The sequence below is a fragment of the Ipomoea triloba genome, chromosome 4 (genome assembly GCF_003576645.1).
Source record: "Ipomoea triloba cultivar NCNSP0323 chromosome 4, ASM357664v1".
NCBI lineage: Eukaryota > Viridiplantae > Streptophyta > Magnoliopsida > Solanales > Convolvulaceae > Ipomoea > Ipomoea triloba.
In genome coordinates, this window is record NC_044919.1 from 29,438,517 (window position 1) to 29,454,917 (window position 16,401).

At 35.3% G+C, this 16,401-nt stretch overlaps 1 protein-coding gene across 1 annotated transcript; it reads right to left on the reverse strand.

Moving 5' to 3' along the window:
- Positions 1-1,007: 1,007 nt before the first annotated feature.
- LOC116016128 lies at positions 1,008-6,088 on the reverse strand. The gene is made up of 6 exons (XM_031256289.1): positions 5,796-6,088; positions 4,778-5,706; positions 3,468-4,685; positions 2,873-3,358; positions 2,375-2,509; positions 1,008-1,060 (listed from the first exon to the last, which is right to left on the reverse strand). The coding sequence occupies exons 1-6, from the start codon at positions 6,086-6,088 to the stop codon at positions 1,008-1,010; spliced, it is 3,114 nt and encodes a 1,037-aa protein (XP_031112149.1).
- Between the last annotated feature and the right edge of the window lie 10,313 nt (positions 6,089-16,401).

Sequence of the window (16,401 nt, forward strand, 5' to 3'; positions counted from 1 at the left end):
CGGATTTGGACTTCATCAAATTCTCGTGTTCCGTTTTGGAAGATTTCTCGATGGTGGTTCTGACTGGTTGGACGACCCCTTAATGTCATGTTTTTCTTCCTTCCCGTGCATTATTCCACATTCTCACTTTAGTTACAGTCCTTACAGGCGAAAGATTTTGATCCAGATTCCTTGAGGAGCGGTTTGTCTAAAGCTGTTTTGTTATTGGAATGGGCCATTTCTGAAGAGAAAGGAGGAGTTTATGTACATTGCACAGCTGGATTGGGGAGGGCTCCCGCTATGGCAATTGCTTACATGTTCTGGTTTTGCCACAATGATGTAAGAGCTATGTTCTATAGCAGTGGCCCTGATCTTCTCTTCTATAATACCGAATTTTCAATTTAATGATGTGTTCTGTTGGTTACTGAACAACTAACTACAGCATATGAGGAAATTTATACAGCCATACAGGTGTTTCTTTAACTCAAAGTTCATTTACAATATTATTCTATTGGCATGCACTTTTAAAACTCTCGCCCCTAAGATTAAAATTAACCAGTGTGCATGATTAAAGTTACCACTACAACTTACCACCGTGGAAAGACACCTAACATTACAGACAACTTGAGACGCAAAATATGTGGTTTTGATTTATGCGTGCGTGGAGGCGAATTTTCAGAGCAGGTCGCCGCCGAATTGGTGAACGGAGGAGCTAACGATTCTAGATGTCACTTCTTCGCCATAATTATTGCTACAATGAGGTCTCGCGACGCGAAGTCGTTAACGATAGCCAGCGCCATAATAACGTACGCGGAATGGTCGCTGCGGGACCTTATACGAGACCACTCTGGCAACACCCGAAGTTGATGGTACCGAAGGCAAAACCCTGCAACGCGAGCTTCTTGAGTCGATCGTGACCCTCTTGCCACTGGAAAAGGCGGCGTTTCCGATAAACTTATTGTGTTGTCTCCTCACAACGGCCATCTTCCTCACAGCCGCCACCTGCTGCAAAACGAGCTAGTAAAATGTCAGTTGGTGTTCAAACTCTGTTCATCTCTGTTCTTGTTGCTGAAAACAATCACTAAAATAAAGGAATAAAAGAATTAGAGGAAGACAACATAAAAAGACCAAAAAGTCGTTATAATTCACGGTCCACAAACGGCACAAGTCACGGAGGACTAAAAGTGTCCAACAATCAAAAAGCGTGGCTGGAATCTGACCATTTTTATTGTAGAGGACTAAATCTGGCAAACGCCTAATAAGTCTAGGACCAAAAGTGGAATTAACTCTTTATAATTTGTTATGAATTTAATTGTTATTAACAATTCTTCGAATTTATTGCACAAAATCTTTTCAGTACGATTTACTTATTATGTGTAGTTTATTATATTATTTTCATAAATGCTTTAAAATACTTCAAGAATTATGCTAAATTTCTCATCTATAATTGTTTTCTTATATGATGCTCGATTATCATTTTTAAAAAATTTAATGTCTTTAAAGACACTAGTATTTTCACCCGTGCGTTGCACGAAATGAATTTGTTATAATATGTTAAGAATATTTGGATCGATATACAATTATGTAAATTATAACAACGAATATTATATAGTGCAATTGATGAAATGGATTGGATCGATTATGTTTTCTAGAATATAGCAATTTTGTCATTTTGAATAAAAAGAAAAACAAAGAAAACATAATATCATCTATTACATTTACACATTATTGAAAACCTCTTTATAGACGACATTGGTAGTAGCAACACAATCTTGTCCATCCTCGTCTAGAGCTATCACCTTCAGGCCATCAGGATGAGTGACTCGGGAAAAAGCCACGTACAATTGTCCGTGATTAAAGACTGGTTTTTTAAGCAATAACCCAACATGTGTTAGTGTTTGGCCTTGACTTTTGTTGATAGTCATGGCATATGCAAGCATCAAGGGGAATTGTTTACGCTGGAACTTGAAGGGTAATCTCGTATCAGAAGGAGTGAGAGACATTCGGGGGATTAGAACTTTGGTTCCTTTATGTGTCCCATTAACTACTCTTGCTTCCACAATGTGATCTGTCAATCTTGTGACGATGAGCCGCGTCCCATTACAAAGACCAAGAGAGTAGTCTATGTTCCGCAATAACATAACAGGTGCACCGACCTTTAATGTCAATGAATGATTAGGAAGACCCGACAATCTCAAACTATTTAAGAATTCAGGAGTGTGTACTTCTGATAGATTTTCACTGCCTGATTCTGCCTTACACAAAGAGTCACAACTCAAATATGTCCGTCCTTCTGCAGTATTCATCTCGCACATGTACTGATTAATTTGATCAACGACATCTAAAGTCGGTGAGAGGATCGCTCGGCCTTCTAGCTGTGACTCATCAAGCGTGCCATATCTCGAGCTTGGGAAGGTGCTCTCCACTATAGTTGCTATGGGATCGTGTCCACACTTCAACAAAAATTGTGGTGGAATATCGATCTCAGATAAACCGCCGTTTACAACCCCAGCAATCCCATCTCCGATGTCTGCAATCCATTTTGAAAACCAATCAACCATATGTCTATCTTCCTCTGAAGCTAAGGTCCGTAATCTCAAGTTCTTGGTGAGCCTTAATACCTTGCAATTTGTCCAAAGATACGAAGAATTAATAGTTGCTCCGACAATTACTGGTCTCGTTGCTTTCGGAATAACAGGTAGGATCTGTCTAAAATCACCACCCAAAACTACTGTCTTTCCACCAAAAGTCTTTTCAGCACTACCCGGTATAGTGAACCTCAATAGATCCCTCATGGTTTTGTCCAAAGCCTCAAAACAATATTTGTGCATCATCGGTGCTTCATCCCATATTATCAATTTGCTCCTTATTATAAGCTCGGCAATGTCACTACCTTGCGATATGTTGCACGTGGAATCTTCGTTCAAAGAGAGCGGTATTACAAATCTAGAATGTGCCGTCCTACCTCCCGGTAAGAGCAAAGATGCTATTCCACTGGAAGCAACATTCAGAACAATATCACCGCGACTCCTTATCTTTGACGATAACGTTCTCCACAGAAACGTCTTGCCTGTTCCTCCGTAACCATACACAAAGAACAATCCACCTCCATTGGAATCAATATCATTCATGACAGATTCATAAACATTCTTTTGCTCATCAGTCAATTGTGTTACCAATGTTTCATGCTCTGTCTTCAACGATTCCTTGTCATATGCCAACTCTTCAGCTATCAACATGTTTTCACTCAAACACATGCTACTTTCGTCTGGAATTGGCATTTCTGGAAAGTCCTTTAGGCTTTTCCCCCACAAAGATAGTAACTTCTCCAATTCCACCAAAGCGAACTGTTTTTTATCTGAATCCGATAACATCAACTCTAAAAAACCCAAAAAAAAAAAAGAAACCAAAAAACAACAAATTAGTTTATTTATAAATAATGAAAATCAAATAACAAAGTTGAATTTATAGATTGTAGCTCAATATACTTGAATTCTGCATGACACGTCGACGCTGAACCTGTGCATCCTCGGCAAGAAATTCCCAAACGGCATTCCAAACTACTTCTGGCCTACTGATTGAACTTGAAGTGAGAAGCGTAGCAAATAACCTTCGCAAAGCATACGCGGATGCCCAGTAACTCGAATCAGTAATGCCGTCAATATACTCCTTGTCATCATCTAATAATCCATATTCATAACACGCATCCCTAAACGAATTATGAATGACCCCTGCAACAGTGCGAATATCCTCATGGCTAGAAGGTCCTCGTACCAAATTTAAAAGGCATCTAAGGTAGTATAATTCTCCACACCCTGGCGGAACATAAAACAATCGTCCTATGGAGTAACCTCTTTTCCTTGGCTGCCATTCACGCAGATCTTGCTTCCAAACAAACTTACTGGGGAACTCAGCATAAGTGAGTGACCGGGCCTCTTCGTATTTTTTGTTCGCCTCAAACCAAGCTTTGAACTGACTCTGCTTAACTGTTTGGTTCTCCACAATCTGATCCAAGGGCTGATCTTCACCATATACAACATTCTGCTGGTGCTCTAAGTGGAAATTTAACCTCTCTACAGGTGGGATTCGATAATGTATCCAGTATCCAAATAGCCGCCACGTGGCTTCACATGCTGATATATAGCGACAATCGTAGTACATGTTAATCTCATCGACCACATCACCATTGAGAGCATTCACTGAACTACTCATGAATTCTGCTGTGACCCTATCATTTCCTTTGTTCACATATTTGAATAAATATTTAATAGACCTAGACTGGTTGCACCATTCAACGTTAATATGTGCGCGATATTTTAGGAGCAGATGTCTATTATGCGCGACGACGTAACGATTATCAAGTTTAATTCCATTCTTATTGATTGTGCGCCCATTGTCACGCCTTCTGTAAATCGGGTAACCATCTTTATCCAAAATCGTATGAGTAACATGTTTTTTTGGAAAATAATTTGAACATTTACCATCTACCATGCAGGGCGAATTCTTCCGAAGTTCTCCACAGGGTCCGTGCAACATGAATTCACTGACTGCATGATGGTATTCTGCATCAACATCTGGGTCTGGTATTTCAGCTGAGATCAATGCGTCAATTTCGTTCGCAGAATTTGGCCTATTCATTCTTTTGGCAAATAGCAAGATATGCGCGTGAGGGAGACCTCTTTTTTGAAATTCAATCGTGTAGATAACTGCAAAGATAATACAAAAATGACCAATTAAAGTTTATAAAGGAAAATTAGAATTGATGATGGCAAATTCAATTATGTATGATCTCAAATACCTCCACATATATCGCCAAACAACTTGTCTGTTTTGATGTCTTCAATCATCGCATCAAGTTTCATCTTAAACACACGACAAATGATGTCAGGTCTATCATCTGCTTTAAGGCCACGGTGTGTAACATACCGTTCAATCTCAGGCCACTTTGGGTTGCTAGTGAATGTAATGAATATGTGTGGATAACCGATGTGCTTGCATATTGCCATAGCATCTTGATAGTTTTGAATCATATACCTAGCTCCACCTGTGAATGATGATGGGAGTATAATTCTTTTACCTCGAGCTGCAGGGTCTAATTCTCCTCTTGTCAATGCATCGCTCAACCCTTGATAAGCTTCACAACGCAACGCCTTCTGATGAGTTCTAATGTAGATCAAGCGTGCAGATTCAATCATTGTATACGCATCAACCAAGAATTGTTGGAATAACCTCCTAGAATACAACAATGTATGCTTCTCATTTACCTTCTCATGTATATAAAATGAGAAATACTCTTTAGGGCTAATTCTTATCCTTCCACGAGGATGACATTGACGCCATGCATCAGAGAATATAATGTCTTCGCGATAGCCATCTTCACCGTAGGGAAACAATAAAGGGTACTGTAGTGGCAGATATGCGGGGTTCAATTGATTTATTCTCTTCAACTGTCCAGTTCTGGTCTCAATCAATATGTCTAGATCTCCCATTGATGGGTCAATATCCCCGACAATAAGTGCAGCTACCTCATGAGCGGTAGGTAAATTGTAGGTCCTTCCATCTTTGTTCCGCTTGCCTATTAAATTCATCTTAACCTCAATAACTGGATTAGATTGGATCTCAGTTCTTGCCATTCTGAAACAGTTGACCAAGACATTATTTTGGTCTAGCATGTTCTTCAATTCGACAACAATCTCTTCATTGATATCCCCTAAATTACTTTCCCCTCTGTATACGAAAAAAAAGGGAATAGATAAATAATAGTTAAATATCTAAGTGGAATGCCAAAAAAAGAAAGAAAGTAATTTTTATTTTACCTGACAGAATTGATGCGGTTCTTAATCTCGTTATTTGTGTCGTAAATATATAGTTGCGCAAATTTTGGCATCGAACCATCTATTGGAACCAAGCTTCCAATGCAGTGATAATTTTGACCACTAATCCTAAACACTGGAGGAGCATTACCGGTGTTGAGTGACCTATCAATTCTACCGCCCAAAGACGTGAAGCAGAACATGTTGTTATATCTTCGAATATTACTAAGGAAGTGTTTGCTCTGTTCAGTATCACCAAAGTATAGCCTCTGCAGCACATGAGGAGGATCCTTCATGCGAGGTAATTGGATTTTGCCCTCATAGCAACACTTTGTGTATTTTGGCAATGCGCATGTTACATTTTGATTAGAGCGCTCTTGCCACCAAAATAAAGCCCCACAATAATTACACGAATGAATAGGATCTCCAAGGTCAAAATAACAATCTGGTAACGTAAAGAATACAATGAATACACATTATTTAAATTTTGAAAAAATGAACAGAACAAACTTTTATATTTTAAAAAAGGAAAACTGACCATATCCATTATTTTGAGTCTCAACCAGTCGTGAATCATTGTTTAAATTCGTCTCATTTGTTCTTGACGATGACCTACTGGAATTTCTTACAATTGATCGCGGAACACGATTACGTCGACGATGCGTTTCTGTTTCCACTTTAATAAAATACAATGAATTGTTAAATAATATTAGGAATTCTTATTTTAAGTAATTTTTATTTAGGCAAATTGCATAAAAAAAAAAGGCAAACCAGTATTCCAATCAATATGTTTTCCAATAAGTTTACAAATTGCATGCTAAATTGCTAACGTAAAAATAATAATAACACAAGTAAAAAACGGTGGATACATGCATAAGGAAAGTAATTTTTATTTTTTTAATTTAAATAATAACACGGATACATGCATAAGGAAAGTAATTTTTATTTTGTTAATTTAAATAATAACACAGGTAAATAATATTAGGTAGGAATTCTTAAAAAATGTAAATTGCATATAAAATAAGACAAATTGCATGCTAAATTGCTAACTTAAGGCAAATTGCATAAAAGAAAAATGGAAAAGTGTCAAATAAGCCCCTTAATATTATACCAAAAGTCAATTAGGTAACTGAAATTATGAGTTCATGTATTTAATTGCACCTTTCGAAAGTTGAGGGACCTAATTGACTTTTGGTATAATGTTAAGGGGCTTATTTGACCCTTTTCCCAAAGAGAAAAAAAGACAAATTATTATTCCAATTAATATGTCTACCAATAAGTTCACAAATTGCATGCTAAATTCTAACAAAAAGGCAAATTGCATACTAAAAAAAATGTAAATTATTATTCCAATCAATATGTCATCCAATCAATGAGCCTATTTTTCAAAATTTTCAAATAAACTTCTTATCTAATGAATTCCAGTACCACTATATAGAGCATGCAACCAACTAAAAATTTTCAAAAAGTTGTAAACAGGCACTGGGAATAACAAAAGGCAAAAACCATACTGAAGTATAAATTACCGTTCGTAACATCAGCTAATGGTTGGCGTGATGAAGACATTGAAGTTGGCATATTTGGCGTATTTAATGAACGCTCATTAGACGGTGAGAACATGTTATTCATATCAACTGCAATTTTTTTTTTATAAACATATATATCACATTGATCGTATAGAATTTATTTTTATTCAAGCATATATAACAACACATTTACCATATACAACAAATGAAGAAATATGTACTGAACTAATAGAGAAAATTCTTACCATCTGTGACGACAGTCGAGGGTGTGAAGGAACCAATTGTACTATTCAATTCATATAAACTTGGGTTGCTAGCAACTGCAATTTTTTTGCAAACTAAATAATTGCATCAAATAAAGACAAAATAATATTAATACATCAAAATAAAACTATTATTGAATATATAAAATAAGATTAAAATATTATTTTAGTCGAAATGGAAAATAAGATCATTTGAATATAACATATACCATTTGTGATTGCACTTAATGATGGACTTTGATGAGCATTAACTGCAACAATTTAACCGAACAAATCAATCAAAATTTGCATATAATTTAACCTATTATGTTACATTATATTATATTATATTTTTGAATAGTAGTACCTTTGTTGGGTGTATTAATAGGTGTTGATGGAGAGCAAACCGTAAATCCACCAAACAATGCTTCATTACCAGCTACTGCAGTTATTTATATTGAAGCAAAAAAATTTATGACTGCATTTTATATAGAAAAAAATAGGCGCGTAGGTTATTAAAAAAATGCTCACCGTTAAATCTCGGATGAACTGGATTAAATGGTGAAGAACCAACAGTTGCTTGTAATGCCAACTCATTTTCTAAAATACAAAATAAAAAAAAACAGTAATTAGACAATTCTCATATAATGATTCGTACTTAGCTTTAAATACACTTACAAAATATGTATACACTTACCATAAATTTAGTAAAAGTTTCAACTTCAAACAAAATTCAATTTCAACTTAAATTATCTTACCATTTTCATTTTTAAAAAAGACCAAATTCATTGCCTTAGTTTTTTAAAGATAAATTAAAAAGTGCTATTTTTTATTTTAGGTTTTCCATAATCAGGGAGATAAAGGAAAAGATTTGAAAAATTAACATAGATGATTGAACAGCTCATCTACACCTCCTTCAACAATTTCAATTTTAATTATTTTAGCTTTTATAGTTATATTATACACTTCATTTTTTTCCATTTTAATTTTTTTTAAATCCTTTTTAAGTTGAAAACACCTTTCTTTATTCTTCCTAGGTTTATTCATCATTATTTGCTTAGGTATTCATTTTTTTTTATCCCTAATTCAGCTCCCTCCCTCCCCCCCTCCCTGCTCTGCGTGCTTTCCATTACTCCATGGCCACCAGAGGCAAAAGCTCCACCTAACATTCAATGGTGAACTACACCACAAGCCTCTCACTCTCTCTGGCCTCTACTTAAAAATCAACCCCCATCTTCTCCCACCGCAGATCTGAGAGCCTAGCATCAGATCGAAGCCCCGAAAAAGCGTAGATGGAGGAGGCGTTGGAGTTGGTGGGTGCCAATGACACCAAGGAGAGTGTGGCAGGCATTGAGCGACTACACCTGCATCGCCATAGCACTCCGGCCAGCGGCCACCACCACCGCACACCGGTCATCGCCAATTTAAGGTCTGTGTTACTGAATGAGAAACCCTAGCTTTATGATTTGTTCATTTATTGTTTTTTTAAATAATAAATTCAATTGTGTTCTGATTTATGATAGTATTTTATTATAAAATAATTGAATCCATGTCTGTTTCTCAATTTGAGAAACCCTAAAGTATATAGATAATAAGGAAAATAATGAATGAAACAAAATATAATGAGATTTAATTTTGGCTCTAACCTTGATTTGTGATCTTTTGCTTTTTTCTCCCCCTTAGAATTGTTGATTCTGTGAGTTTCCTCATGTTGTTTAAGTGAATTGTGAAAACTGATACTCACAACAAAATTAGAAAGATCATAGTTAATTTATAGCTAATTATATGAGTAGTTCAAATTTGATTAAAGAGCCCAAGAATGAATGTCATGGCCCAATTTATGTGATCAATGACCTTGAATAAAAATTTTAAAGAGATCTTTGAATTAAGGAAAAAAAGTAATAATTCAATATATTTAATATAATAATTTAAGGAGATTTTCTTGAGTTTTATCAACATTCATTTACAGCTACATGAAAATATTTCAAGAATTCAAGATAAGATGCTCTAACTCATACACATTATAACTATACTATCCACACTTGAGTTTTATGCTATTTTTTGTTTTTATTTTTATACTATCTTAGGCTTAACAAAGTTTTTTTTTTATTTTTTTTTATTTTTTTTTGGGTAATGTGATTTGTTCAGCTCTGGAAGGTCTTTTTCATTCAATTTTAGTAAGTAGTTTATTTGGTGAATCGAAATATGTGATTGCTAATCAATTAGGTAAAAAAGCTATTTAAACTCTAAATTTGATTTGAAATCATTAGTTTTTGAAGGCAAAGGACTGTTAAATAACTTTTTAAGGCAAGCTATGATAATTCTTGCAGCTATTTTAAATGCTTTGATGCTTTTGAGCTGAAACTTTCTTATCACTGTTGTGAAATCTATTGGGAGAAATATATGCTAGCATTTGAAACTAAAAGGTGTTTCTTTTTTTTTTTTTTTGAAAACTAAAAGCTGTTTCTTAATTTAACTAAATTCTGTGATGACAGTTCATATATTTACATGAGTGCAATGCATGGTAATTTGTTTGTTCACATTATGAGCTTTATGCACATTACATATTTGTTGTAATTCTATAGTTAGAATTTATTTATATAAACATATTTGCAGGTTAACAATATGCCTGTCAACATATTGCCTATTGGTATGCCAGTCAAAGTCATGGGCAAAGCTCATATTCATCTGATGATTTGCCTAAAGCTGTTGTTATGACTCTGAACCCTGGCTCGGCAGTCAAGAGTATGGATTTTCATCCTGTGCAACAGATTTTGCTTCTTGGTTAGTTCTTGGTGACTGATTATTACTTATATTTATTGTATTGTATAATTTGATTCCCACCCACATTATTATACTCATATTTGGTACTCGGTACTCGGTAGTGACTTAAATTAAACCATATGTTGGTGTTTTTTACTATAATCAGTTGGGACAAGTGCAGGAGAGATTATGATTTGGGAATTAGGTAGCAAGGAGAGGCTTTCTCACAGAAGTTTCAAGGTTTGGGATCTTGCACAATGTTCAGTCGCTTTGCAGGTCTGCTTTCTATAAATCATTTTCCGTTGTGCAAAGTTGCTAGCATTCAATTGTTTTTTGTTTTTTTTTTTGTCTTGTTTTTGTTTTGTTTTTTTTTTTTTAAATTCAGATAAAGTGAATTTGTTAGTATTTTGAGGATAGTTTTGGTTTATGATTTTTGCAGAAGCAAATAAGGATTTGGGATAATGTCAATGAGATCATAAAGGGTACAGTAGTGGTGTTAATAGTTAAAGTGACTAAAGATGGCTATCACGCCATTGGATTGGTATTGTCAGCCAGTGAAGAATGGGGTGTGGTCAGCAATATTTTTTATAATTTCTTGAGTATATAATCACTACTACTAAACCAAGAAGGGGTAAGAAATCTTTATCCATGTACTTATATGTAGATTGTGTGCTTATTCTTTGTATTATCCACCACGATATAGCGTAAAGATAAATTGCTTATATCTGTTTATGCATATCAGCACTGTACATACCAGGCATGCGATCTTGAAGTAATCAAACTTGACAGCCACCTTGCTTGCATTCACTGGCGTTAAATCTGCTGTCACCTCCACCTTGCTTGCATTCACTGGCGTTAAATCTGCTGTCACCTACAGAAACGTGAACTATATCGAATATGGAAGATAAACACGGGTATCGCTCCATATGAGGTATCAGCTTCCTACTCTTTGATATGCTATTTATCTAGAATTACTGGGCGCAAAACACATTACAAATGTGGTATTTCTGCATTATATGCTCTCTGCTTTTCCTAGATGATACTGGTAAAATTTGAAACATTTTCATTTGTAGATTATTGATATAATTGTCCATGTTTCCAGTTTTAAATGCCCAAATATAATTTTCCACTTCCTAAACTGAAAGTTCATTAAGTATACTATTAGTTGTCAGCATTGCACAAATTCCAGAACCCTCAACCTTTAAATTCATGCCTCTGTTATACTATTAGTTATCAGCATTACATTCTTGCCATGGAAATTTGCCAATACAGATCAGATTATGCTCACCTATGTTTGCCATTCATATTGTATTTTCTCTGTGAAAATCTATGCTCTATTACTATGTAATAACTAACATAATAAATCATTAATTAAGCCTAAATGACAGAATGCAAACACAAATACCCATAGTGTAACTGTTAAACAAACTGTTACACTAAAATGCCAACAATGGCATTTAGACATACTCAACAGAACAAAATGAAATTGCAACAAAACCATCAAGAGTGACGAAATAATCTGTTTCTTATAGTGTATAAGCTAACAATTATGCAAAAGTTTAAAGCCTAACAGAATAAACCATCTGTTGAGCATTTATTCCACTTAGACAAACAAAAAGAGAAACGTAGTCTAATGGTGTAGTAAGGAAACTAATTTTTGGGCTCGATCTTAGGCTTCTTCATACCTCTTGAAGATGATGAACACTCTATATTTGTTCTCTTTAAAGACTGCTCCTCGGGAGTGCTCTCATCAACCAAGATGACTTCTAGGAGTGACGAAGATGTAGCATCCAGTGGTGGTATAACCACTGTTCCTTCATCACTTTTATTCAATAGTTTGGGTTGATGTGTCTGCGCAATAGCTTCATCTTTTTTCACTCCAAGCACGGTAAAAGCAGTGTTCCCACTATATTTAAATTGGTCATTCCGTGTGACAATCCTAAACATCATTGTCTTCCCAATCAAGTCCTTAATTTCGTTGGGCATGCAACCAACCTAGGACAAGCAAAACAGATAAAAAATATTATACATTGCATAATATTAATACATTCAAAACCGAATAGTTGATTGTTAAGATGTATGGATTCACGTACTTTAGAATATTTTTCTTTCAACTCGCTAGCTGTAACTCCTAACAGTGTCGAGCAAACATTGTCCCAAAGTACAAGAGGGCCATCCTGGTCGTCATCCAGGACAACAATCACCACCTTGTACTTAATTATTCCGTCGGGCGAGTATGTATTGCATGGCTTACAATACATTTGGTCCGTACAATCTTGAAGCTTCTTCCCACACACCTTATTCATACAAGCATTGAAATACCATTCACTTTCTACGCTTAGGATTTCTCCAAGTACCCAAAATTCACCAACCTAAAAATTAATTACACAATACGTGAGGAATATAATGAGTGACTTTTCAAATGATTTAAATAAACCTGTGATTTCTACCTTCTTGTTGTCGTAAATATCCTTTAAGGAAGTCAGTGTGATATTTTCACTCGATAAAGCTTCCATTGTTCCAGATCCAGAAATTCTTGACCTAGAGCTTATACTCCGTATTGGAGTGAAGAACCTAGGCAGACTGATTTAAACGGATTACCCATAATCAACAAATGTGTTTGAAATAAAATATAATACGGAGTGGAAAAGATTGAAATGTCACAATACCTCTCCTTGAATTTGAAGAACTCAGGGCATTCATAGTTGAACATAATCTTTGTTGCTGTGTAGGAACTGGATATCCTAACCTCACCATCTAATATGATAAATAATTTAAAATAGTTATAAAATCGAACCAAATAAATTTATGTCTGTCATTGGGTAATTACTTACCATCATTCACCCTGGCTCTACATAGCTGTAGTATAACGATCAATGGATCTACCCTGGCTCTACATAGCTGTAGTATAACGATCAATGGATCTGCCAAATCAGCATTGTAGTAAGGTAAGGCAGAATCAACGTGCTCGTCCCATAGTGTAATCGTGAGTCGACTCCCCCCTGAGTGAAAAACAACAATGAACGTGATGACCCCTAAAATTATACTTAAAACAAATAAAAAAGTCATCTAAACAAATACATACCGGGTATCTTCAATGACAAGATCAATCAACCTTTGGGGTTTTGAATGAACTTGGATAACTTTTTCCTCAGTAATGGAAACTACACGGCCAATCAAATCTTTACAAACCAAACAAAGGATTTAAAATTGTTAGTGATGAATGTAACATTAGAAACTTAGTAAAACAAAACAAAATGAGAACACATCCAGTATAGAACAAAATTTAAAGAAGAATTTACCAATTAGCTGATTAATATCCACTCCTCCGGGAGCCTTTAACGATCCAAAATCTTTGAATTTGAACATGTGTTTGGGAAAATCATATCCATCTTGATCCTTAACACTAATCAAAGTGTCGTGGTTCGCTTTCATCATGTATTTATGCTCACATGACTTAAACTTCATGCGACATGTTTGCACAATGAAATTGTGAATATCATACACTTCTCCTTCCTTCAAGAGTTTGTTGAATTTAACCACAAACTCTTTGGGGATTTGTAAATGGATGTAAGTTCCCTGAGGAAAATCATGAAATTTAAAACCAAGCAAAAAGCTCAAAAAACTAAAATAAAAAATAAAAATAATAGGCAGCATACTAATAAATGTAGTTGTCATTACTGTACTTCTTAATTCCTTATAATTGTATTACAGAATCAAGCTGTTTGGAAACATTACCTGGGAGTCATGGAGTAGGCACTCCAATGTATGTTGGTTCACTGCAGAATGTTGATATTCCCTGGACAGATAAGAACGAATCAACCGAAGTCTCACACAACTTTTCTTCGTCTTGGGTGATAGGTCGGAAGCAAAGACAAAAATAGGCTCCATAGGAACAGAATTTGCAGATTTGCAAGAAGGGAAGATTTGCAAAAAGGGAAGGTGGCTAATAAAACAGGCACAGCAACCAAAAAATATTATTGTTTTGATGAGCACTGTGTATGTCTTTTCGTTCCTGGTGTCGTAATATTTATAAGTAAGGTTTTGTATCTTATTACGAATTATGAGGTTTTGTATCTTATTACGAATACAAATTGTAATGTATAATCGAATTCTAAATATTATAGGAGGTTTTGTATCTTATTACGAATTATGAGGTTTTGTATCTTATTATGAATACAAATTGTAATGTATAATCGAATTCTAAATATTATAGGACTATTGAATTGTAGAACGAATAGGAAAATAAGGAATAATCAAATTCTACATATTATAGGACTATTTTGGGCGGGAAGCTTAAAGTGAGGATATCGTTTTTATTAATAGTATAGATTATGTCACTTTAGTTTAAAAGTTTGATGATCAATAGTAAAAATGTATTGGACATGACATTTTTTAATCCATTATAAGTTGTAATTGTATACGTAACTTTCATTACGACCATTCAATGTATTAGAAAATATTTAAGTTTTAATGACTGAGATGTGAGTGAAGTTGCACATCCTTGCCGGAAACGGATCTCCTACCGGACATCGGATGCCCCACGTCGCATGCTCTCTTAGACCATGCATTCATAGTTATTAGTTGGTGCCAACCTAACTACACTCATTAACCTTGTGGTCTAATGGCATCTGGTTGCACCCTCACATAGAAAGGAATGGGTTCTCGCCTTAGTAGAGACGATATTAGCTTTTTGTGTTTCATTTGGTTGAGAAAGTAGCTATGAATATATACTACATTGTAACATAGTCAAAAAAAAAAAAAAAAAAAAAAAAACTGTCCACCCACTCGTCTAGCCTATCATTTTTATCCCACGTACACACTAATTATGAGTACTATTATCAGTATTATATTTCTCGCAAACACTTACAAATTGTTACGACTACAATCAACAATTCAGTATTAATCTTGATTGGGTTATTGGAGGTGGGCGCAAACTCAAGGAATAAAAGGTACAAGACAAAGGATCAAGGTGGTGCAAGACAAACCCAGTAGAGGAGGGGTGCAAGCCAAGAAGCAGACTCGTGAGGAGGTGGTCCAAGGAAGAACATGCCCGATTGCCGCCCGAGGCCGTGGCGCCCGGGCATGTGTGCGTGCGTAGGCGCCATACCCCTCGGGTATGGCACTCACTCCCATCATCCATGTGGGAGTGTTAATCGGGACACCGGATGCCACTTGACCACAAGGTCTTTGGCTATTGTATTTATTCACTAGTCATCTTATTATTTATTTATTATTTGAGCCACTATTTTCTGGGCCGGTACCTTTGAATTTTGTACGGATTCTATTGGGCCTCACACCCCTCGTTAATAATATTGTTATTTCCTATTCCGTTTTATATTGTTATACCTGGTTTCAATCATTATTGTGTGGACCATACTATCAAATAATGCAGATTCAATATAAAAATAATGTACATTCAGTATAAAAATAATGTACATTATATTCAGGGGATGTACATTATTTGTGTACTGAATATACATTATTTTTATAGTATAAAAATAATGTACATTCAGTACAAAAATAATGTACATTTAGTACATTAAAAATGTACATTTTATTATGGTCCACACAATAATTTGCCACCTGGTTTTATGGTGGATCCGGTTCCGATATACTCGGTCCGAATTAGGCCACTAAACGAAAAAAATACAATTAGGTCGTTGAACATACCAAATGTATGCAATTTCACCTTATAGCAAGTTATCATCCATTTCTTCTGGTTACTTGCTTAGTGAGTTCGCATTTAAAAAAATAAACAAATACTTTTTAATAAAAAAAAAAAAAAGGGTCACCCCCTTCCCTTACTCCCCTCCTTCGTCTCTGCCGGAGATGAGGACATGCTCTTCGTCTCCAACCGGAGACGAAAGAGGGGGAAGGGGGTAGCCGGTAGCCACCCCGACAATTTTTTTTAAATAAAAAAAGTTTTTTTTAAAAAATATTTTTAAAAATGCCAAATCATCATCCACGTAAGTAGACAACCGGAAGAAATTGGTGTTAACATGTTATCATGTAAAATTGTATATATTTGGGGTGTTCAATAATTTAATTGTACTTTTTTCGTTCAGTAACTTAATT

What these genes read in the sequence shown, in the direction of transcription:
- LOC116016128 (XM_031256289.1), bottom strand. Translation starts at nt 6,088, where the DNA reads ATGAAGGATCCTCCTCATGTGCTGCAGAGGCTATACTTTGGTGATACT. An exon ending in ACGTGTCATGCAGAATTCAA is followed by an intron (nt 3,359 to 3,467) that starts GTATATTGAGCT and finishes TGGGTTTTTTAG; the next exon opens with AGTTGATGTTATCGGATTCA. An exon ending in CACGTGCAACATATCGCAAG is followed by an intron (nt 2,510 to 2,872) that starts GTAGTGACATTG and finishes AATGGATTGCAG; the next exon opens with ACATCGGAGATGGGATTGCT.